Source organism: Leptonychotes weddellii, chromosome X (assembly GCF_054177405.1).
Source record: "Leptonychotes weddellii isolate Sample4059 chromosome X, ASM5417740v2, whole genome shotgun sequence".
In the NCBI taxonomy this organism is placed as follows: domain Eukaryota; kingdom Metazoa; phylum Chordata; class Mammalia; order Carnivora; family Phocidae; genus Leptonychotes; species Leptonychotes weddellii.
The window spans coordinates 59,587,463-59,596,279 of NC_138385.1; the positions used below are offsets into that span (position 1 = coordinate 59,587,463).

The 8,817-nt window shown below is 46.7% G+C and overlaps 1 protein-coding gene across 4 annotated transcripts; it reads left to right on the plus strand.

The window, feature by feature from the left end:
• Positions 1–3,794: 3,794 nt before the first annotated feature.
• Positions 3,795–8,497, plus strand: PJA1 (praja ring finger ubiquitin ligase 1). 4 transcript variants are annotated; one of them, XM_031030112.2, is made up of 3 exons: positions 3,806–3,954; positions 5,911–6,432; positions 6,997–8,497. In XM_031030112.2, the coding sequence occupies exons 2-3, from the start codon at positions 6,140–6,142 to the stop codon at positions 8,051–8,053; spliced, it is 1,350 nt and encodes a 449-aa protein (XP_030885972.1). In that variant the 5' UTR covers positions 3,806–3,954; positions 5,911–6,139; the 3' UTR covers positions 8,054–8,497. The 4 variants fall into 4 exon arrangements, with proteins under 4 accessions (XP_006735269.1, XP_006735268.1, XP_030885971.1 ...); XM_006735206.3 differs by having other exon boundaries at positions 3,795–3,954; positions 6,238–8,497; XM_006735205.3 differs by having other exon boundaries at positions 3,803–3,954; positions 5,911–8,497.
• The last annotated feature ends 320 nt before the right edge of the window (positions 8,498–8,817 follow it).

Below are 8,817 nucleotides of genomic sequence, written 5' to 3' on the forward strand. Positions count from 1 at the left end.
CTTCCCTGCCCCCTCCTGCAACCAGGAGCATGGCCAGAAAGATGCCAAGCAGGGGTCAGTGAAGTCTGGGGCCAGGAGTGGCCCTCCATCTCCAACTCTGGTGATGACTGAGTCCGTGGCCTGGATCAGAGCTGACTGTGTAGCCGGGATTAAGGCTGAGTTTGTGACCAGGTTCAGGGCTCAGTCTTACCAGGGTTCATAAGTTTCTTTCGGTCGCAAGCAACAGAGTTCAACTCTGGCTAACTTGGGCAGAAGATAAGACCATATTTCAAAGATCCTGGGGTGGTTTTCAGAATTGATTGATTTGAACATAACTCAGCTCCAATCTTCCCAGTGTCTGTGTGTCTCCTTTTGAGTTTCAAATCCCTAGGAGAGGAGTCTAGTTGGCCCAGCATGGGTCAGCAGTTGGTGCTCTAGGATCAGTCAAGCTAGCCATGGTGCAGGGCCACACATTGCCCATGGAAATGGGAAGGGCCCCAGTCTCGGGGAAAAAAGCAATCTGGCTTCATCTACTACATCATTCAACCCGGCAATCCTACTTCCGGGACATTATTCCATGGAAATGAAAACCCTGGCACCTAAGGACCTATAAATACAAAGACATGTAAGACAGCATTGCTCACCGTGTTAAAAACAACAACAACAACAACCACCACCCTGAGAATCATAATCATCTATCAGTAGGCTGATGGCTGAATAGATTATGGCAAATCCATAACATGAATACTAGGCAGCCACTGAAGATTAGTAATTCAAGCCCTACCAGTTGATTTCGGGGGGTATTATTTAGTAAGAACAGCAAGAAGTGCAAAAATCTATAGCTGATCCCATTTTAATAAAAAAGGACAGGCAAAAACCCATGTACACAACACACATATACACATACGCACATAAGTATATGTCTGTCTGTATACAATTATTCACGTATAAAGAAAAACATGAAGTAATGAATACTAGATTACTGAAGTAGGTTATGGGAAGCAGTGATACAGATAGAAGAGGGAGACAAGTACACAGAAGAAAAGGCTGTAATTTTTTTTAATGTACATAGGATTTCATTTGAGTATATCTAACATTCTATATATCATATATATATATGAAATTAGCAGCACATATTTTCCCCAGGTTTTCATTTGTGCTTTACTTTACTTAGAATTGTTTATCTATCTCTATATTTTTGCCTGCCAGAAGATTTTGTTTTTATGTAATTGAGCCTTTTTCTTTTGTTTGCTCCTGTATGTTTTGTCAAACTTACAGAGGTCTTGTCTCCTTCAGGATTTTAAAAAACTTTCCCCCGTGGTTTGTTTTAAGTACTTTTATAAATTCATATTGACATTTAAAGAAAACACCAATTAGGAGAAGATATTTGCAACTGTACAAATATAACCAACATCTGATCTCTGGGATATAGAAAGAATTCCTAGAAATAAATAAATTGGTACAACCACTTTGGAAAATGGATTGGCAATATCTGCTGAAGTTGAGATGCTCCTATCCATGTCCTGGCCCAGTGAGCCCCACTTCCTGGAGTTTCTGCCCTCGTGTAATCCCCTCCCCATGAATGTGAGCTAGACCTACTAATTCATTTTTAATAAGTAAAATATGGTAAAAGTGTTAGGATGTCACTCTGAGATCCGCCTTGAAGAAACATTAAAAGAAATTCTTCAGGAAGAAAAAAAATGATATAGGTCAGCAACTTGTATCTACATTTAAAAACAATGGAGGATTTGAGAAAGAATAAATGGAAGTATAAATAAAATAAAAGTTTGCATTTTTCTTCTTAACTGATCTCACAAATAACAGTGTGTTCAAAAAAATAATAGCAGCAATGTAATGGATGATAATGGCTTGTGGATAAGCAAAATGAATGAAAACAATGTTATAAGGGACACGAGGGAGGAATTGGGAATACTCTGTTACAAGGTTCCTACACTACCCACGAAGTAGTGTTGTGTCACTTGAAAATGGGCTTGGATTACTTGCAAATGTACATTGCAAACTCAAGGGCAACCACTAAAAAACGTAAAAATAAGCAATATAATTGAAATTATAAAAGAGAGGAGAATGGATTAAAAAAAAGAAAAGACCCAAGTATATGTTGTTTACAAGAAATCCATTTTAAATATAAAGACACAGAGAGATTAAAAGTAAATGGATAGAGGAAGGTATACATTAATAAAAAGAAGGCTGGAGTAACTATGTTAATTCCAAACAAAGCAGATTCCAGAACAAATTATCAGGGATAAATCTGGGCATTACATAATGATAAAGGGTATCAGTTCAGATCTGAGAATCTGAAGAAAATAAATTTGCTCAATCTGTATGACAGGTACATGCAAACGTGCATTTTATGCTCTACTTTTCTGTATATTTGAAATACTTTAAATTTTTTGATAAAAATGCATCCTTTCTTGAGTACAAATATATAGAGAGAGATTAGGTTTACTAATTGCATTGCTCAGTCTGTCTATATCCTTACTTATTTTGTAATCTGTTTGGTTCATTTATACCATAACAAATGTGGTTAAGTTTCCCACTATAATTGAAAACTTTCTGATCTCTCTTCATATTTCTAACATATTAGCCTCATATACTTTGAAATCACATTGTTTGGCATAGGAAGTTTACTGACTGCATCTTCTCTGTGAATGAAACAACCTGTTTTGTTCTCGTTAATATTTTTCACTTTGAGTTCTTGATTTTTCTGATATTAACATTGCTACATGTCTATTCCCTCCTTTCTTCTTTCTTTTTAAAATTCCTTCCTTCCCCTCCCTCCCTTCCTCCTTCCTTCCTTCCAGTATTTAACTGGCATATATTTTCCATTTCTATATCTGCCTTAAGTGAAACTCATACAAACAGCATATAACCAGATTTCAAAAAAACAAAATACTTAAAAGGAGAGTCTGCTTTTTTCTAGGTGTGAATCCACACTACATACTGATATATTTGGATTTATTCCTGCCCTTTTAAAAAATATCCTTTCTTGTTGCCTCGCGCCCCACTTCCGCCCTTTTTGATAGATTGAATTTTTCTCTTTGTTCTACATATTATTTCTTTATACATACATTCCACATATTATTTCCTTACACATACATCCTATTTCTACTATGTTGTGACCCCTAATATTTCTTGTTCTTCTATTATGCATTTTATTTCCAAGAACAAAACTTTGCTATTGTCGTGAACATGGGGAGTCTTTACATTCGATGGAAATATTAAAGATACGTTGTAAAGTGCAATTGAAAAAAAAAAGAGTTCGGAGTTAGTAAAATTACACAAATCCAAAAGGTATAGCTATAGTATTTTTTAAACTGCAGTACGATTACCAGATCGTGAACAGGTATTGCGCTTCATGACTGATCATTTCTTTTGGATAGAGAAGCTTGATTTTGTAATTAACAGCAACAAATTCTACTGTAAACAGTTCAATTGCTTCAATTACGAGGTTAAAAAAAATTACAACCCTAGATATATAGTTTCACATCTTCCATACTTCTGGTACAAACCATAACACATAACATAGGGTATGATATATTATTATAATTACTTTAGCATTGGAATTAATCAGAAAGAATGTGTAGATTTCATCTTTAAAAAAACCACCAGAACAGGAGGGAGTATGGCTAAATGTTTAACATTGTTAAAGCTGGCGGTTGGTTACATTTTTTGCTGTCCTTTTCAGTATCCTTGACGATTTCATCATTTAAAATGAAATAATGCTTTGGGGCCCACCCTGATTTGTCGAGAACAGCTGCCGCCCCCGCCACATCAAGGGGGCGGGCCCCAGCGACGCCACAATCACTTCCTCCGCCGCAGTCGCCGCCCGCCCTGTTGCTGTCTGCCGGGGGAGGAGCTGGAGACCAGGAGCCGCGGCTCGGGCGCTCGGTCTGGCGGTCGGAGGTCCGAGAGCTCTGCACCTCGCGAAAGCAAGCGTGCGGGTGTCAGGACTGGGTGAGTGAAAGGCTGTTTCTTTCCTCGCTTCATCCAGACGGGGCGGTGGGACAGGTGGCCGGGCATGGGGGCGAGGATTCGGGGTCCTCTAGCGAACAGATTTGCAGGCTCGCTCCTCGGGAAGGGGTGGGGCGGGCGCACGACCTGACTGCAGAGGGAGGCCTGTGTCCCCCGACCTGTCTGGGGGCTCCGTCCTCCGTCCCCCAGCCCCTTCCGCGTGGCGCGGCCCCCACTCGAACGGCTTTAACCGCTGTTTGAGAAGGGGAGTGGTGGTCGGGGCCCTCTCCTCCTTCCTCCCTTCTTGGTCCCTTGGCAGAGCACTCCACGGCCTTTCTTCCCCCATTTTGCAGTTGTTTTGCTGAATGGTAAATTGTTAAGATTTTTAGGTAAATATATTATAGTTCCCAGGAAAATAATTGTCGGGAAAACACAAATTATTCCCAGGGAGAAACTAGACCCTCACACGCCTTTTCTTTCTTTTTTCCCCCTTCCCTGGCCAGTGGTTTGGATTTGCGGTTTGAGCCGATAACGTTTCCCGCACCCCACCCCCGTCCCTCATTATGACATTGCGGCCCCCTCCCCCTCCCCATGTCTCGCTTGTGTGGGCAGGGACCTACACATACACGCATGCACACATGGCACGCGCGCGTGCATGCACACGCACGCGGGCGTACGTACATACACACATGCAGCCCCCTCCCTGCACCCCCCCCCCATGCTCAAGGTTCTGGCACATCCCCTTCCCCTTGCACACATGGACACACACACATACACACCCTCTTGCACACTGTCACACCCTCCAGTGCCTTTCCCTGCTTCTCACTGCCTGCCACATACACACCTCCAGAAGCAGCCCCCTCCTTCTGCCTCTGTAGGCTCTGGTGAGTGCATACACACACACACACGCGCGCGCACGCACACACACACTCACACACCCCTTCTGGGGCTGCCTTAGCCCCTGCCTGCCACATACGCACATAAGGATATCCTTTGATTGCTGGCCCCTTTTTCGTATGCCACATACATACGTCTACACCCCCACACTCTCATTCACCCAGCCCTCACAAATGCTCCCAGCCCTGCTCCCTGTCTGCTACGTATGTGCACAGACAGCTGTCCTCTGCTGCTCCCTGCGGTGCACACACTCACACAAATCCTTCTCCAGGGACACCAAGCCCCCTCCCTGGTAGCCAGCTTCATGAATACACATATTTCTCTGATTGCTGACCCCTGTTCCGCCCACTGGCCACCCGCGCACCCCTCTCCTGTGCTGTCCCTCTCGTGGATGCACTGGCTCACGCTGACACGTCTCCATTGTTGCTTCCCATTTTGCCGAACACACGCGCACAGACCATAGGCCACCCCTGCCCGGTGCCACCAGACCCTTCCTTGTCTGCCACAGACACGGTACACAGGCGTCCGTCCACAGAGTTGCAGCCGCTGCACGTACAACCACGCATGCACACTGTCTTTCTGTCATGCTTACACACACCCCTCTCCTCTGAAGCCAGCCCCACCCGCACCTGTCATTTTCCTACCCACATCCAGAATGGGTCTCATTCTGCCTGACACTAATGCCTCTTCCCGACACACCTGCCCCCTCCCCCTACAAACGCAGGCATCTCTCCGCGGCAGGATGGCTGCCCCCCTTCACCTGCCCCTCTCCTCCTGACAGACACGTAGGCACTCATGAACACGTGGGGATCTATATTTTCCATCCTATTCCAATTTGCATTTCTCCTGTCTGTCTGCAGGGCTCAGAAAAGACGCAGACACCCCCTAAAATAACCGCAACAGTCTCTCCGCTTCCATGTTGGCATAATTCCACAGTGCTTCACCCACCTTCCCAGCGTCCAGTCACCCCCCCACCACCTTCTGTCAGATTCTCCCCTAAGTCTGGCTCTCCTGTCCGCCCAGTTTTGTAATCATTTTGCCAACATTAAAAATGTGTTCCAGGTCTACACCTGACCGTCACTGGAATGCTACCTCAGGCCTTAGAAGAAAGTGAAACTAATTGTAAAGGCCCCTTATTCTTTCTGTTACCTGCCTGCTGAAGTGGAAATAGATGTCCCTGCTCTTTTATTACGAACTGATTTGACGTTCCCATCTCCAAAGCTTTGTGCAGGGAGCAGGAACCTTTCCACTCGAGCCCCAGCTGTATTGGAAACCCTCCTAAGTCAGAGCCATGGGTCAGGAATCTAGCAAGCCTGTATGGCCCAAGCCGGCAGGAGGGTATCAGTCCAATACAGGCAGGAGGTATGGAAGAAGGCATGCTTATGTCAGTTTCAGGCCATCCACGAGCCAGCAGGAAAGGATTTCCGGCCAGAGAAAGACGACATCCGAAGTCCCAATGCACAGATCAGCCCCCAGTCAAACCACCAAGAGGAGCCGGTCGCCATTTTCCATCCCTCGTCGTAGTTGGGAAGACAGTGAGAGCCCTGGAGCCGGCCTGGATGTTGATAATGAGGACTACTCCAGGTACCCACCAAGAGAGTACAGGGCCTCGGGTGGCAGAAGAGGAATGGCTTATGGACATGTTGACTCTTTTGGGGCAGATGATAGCGAGGAGGAGGGGGCTGGGCCTGTTGAGCGAGCGCCAGTGAGAGGGAAAGCTGGCAAGTGTAAAGATGATAAGCCGTATGACCCAGAGAAAGGGGCCAGGTCTTTGGCTGGGGTGCCCCCGCAGTTCTCTAGCTTTAAGCGTGATGTGAGAGAGGAGCTTGACAAGTTAGACCCGGCCCCTGCGGCAAGACGCTCTGCTAGCAGAGCCGAGTTCCTGCAGCAGAATAGCATGGCCTCTCAGACATCTGCTGAAGGCAAGGTGGCTACCGCTGGCGACAGCCTGGAGAGGCAGAGACGGGGCCAGAATGTACCTGCCCGTCCCAGCAGGGCTCCTGTGAGTATTTGTGGTGGTGGGGAAAACACCCCAAAGAGTGCAGAGGAGCCGGTGGTGAGGCCCAAAATCAGAAATGTGGCGAGCCCCAACTGCGTGAAACCAAAAATATTTTTTGATACTGATGATGATGATGATATGCCACATAGTACTTCCAGGTGGAGGGATACTACCAGCACTGCGGAAGGCCGCTCGGATGGCCTAGCAAGAAGAGCCAGAGGCGAGAGTTCAAGTGGCTACTCGGAGCCGAAGTACCCCGAAGACAAGCGGGAGGCCAGGAAGGACCAAGTGAAGCCGGAGAAGGTGCCAAGACGCCGACGGACCATGGCCGACCCTGACTTCTGGACGTACAGCGACGACTACTACAAATACTGTGATGAAGACTCGGACAGCGACAAAGAGTGGGCCGCTGCTCTGCGTCGCAAGTACCGCGCTCGAGAGCAAAACCTGTCGTCCAGTGGGGAAAGCTGGGAGACCCTGCCGGGGAAAGAAGAGCACGAACCCGAGCAAGTGAGAGTGAGGGGCGGAGCGGGCGCCAGCCCCAGCGCGGGGGCCAGTGGGGGCGGCGGCGGCGGCGGCGGCGGCGGCGAACTTGAAGAAATCCAAGGAGCATCTCTTCGGGAAGAGGAGCAGGCATCCCCGAGAGAAGGCGAAGTTCCTTGGCTCCAGTACAACGAAAACGAGAGTAGCAGCGAGGGGGATAATGAATCGGGCCAGGAGTTTCCGCAGCCCGGGGTGTTCATGCTGGATGGAAACAACAACCTTGAAGACGACTCCAGTGTGAGCGAAGACCTCGAAGTGGATTGGAGCCTCTTTGACGGGTTCGCAGACGGCTTGGGGGTGGCCGAAGCCATCTCCTACGTGGATCCTCAGTTTCTCACCTACATGGCGCTTGAAGAACGCCTGGCCCAAGCGATGGAAACCGCCCTGGCGCACCTGGAGTCTCTCGCTGTGGATGTGGAGGTGGCCAACCCGCCGGCGAGCAAGGAGAGCATCGACACTCTCCCCGAAATCCTGGTCACCGAAGATCACAGCGCAGTGGGGCAGGAAATGTGTTGCCCCATCTGCTGTAGTGAATATGTGAAGGGGGAGGTGGCAACCGAGTTGCCTTGCCACCACTATTTCCACAAGCCGTGCGTGTCCATCTGGCTTCAGAAGTCAGGCACTTGCCCCGTGTGCCGCTGCATGTTCCCTCCCCCACTCTAAGTCCACGGCTCTTTGCTCCTGGTCAGATGATTTTCCCCATCTGAAACCCACAATACTGCAGGAGCCCTCTCAAAATTAACAATTGAAAGAAACCAGTGATTAACCTACACCTGTTGATTCCTTGTGATTACTTCCAATGTGAAAACGGTTGTGTGCGATTGCATTAAAAATCACATTGTCTCTCTTAGAGGTTAGAAAAAAGGAAGACTAAACTTTCTAAGCGCTACTTGAGATTGCAGTAAAAACATACAGTTTCTAACCTGAAAGTTGAAATGATAAGTTGCATTTGTTTTCTTCGGTAGACTATGTTGCTGTTAACTGTAACGTCAAGTTTATCTGTTAACTATGTCCGGAAGGCATCATCATTTCTGTTGCATGTTATGGGTTAATGTTCCTGTAATTGCAGTGCCGTAAAAGCTTATTAAAGTTCTTCTTTTGGTTTTACATGGTATAGTGGAATTGTTTGGCTTTGTCTAAAATGGTGGTACTAAGTGACTTTATAATTGATCCCTTGCACCTGCGTCCGAAATAGGGTTTTTTTTTTTTTTGTGGGTTGTTGTTTATTTTGTTTTGTTTTGTTTTGTTTTCCTGGTGTTCCCAACAGTAGAAAAACTTGAGTGTCACTGGAAATGCTGACTCCAACAACAGCAAAAAATTAAGGGTGACGATTTCTAAAAGTAGGAATAAAGTGTATGACTGTCAAACTACTCTAGGGGCAAAGGTCACATAGAGAAGTACCCCGTCAGTCTGTGGGAAGGAAAGAG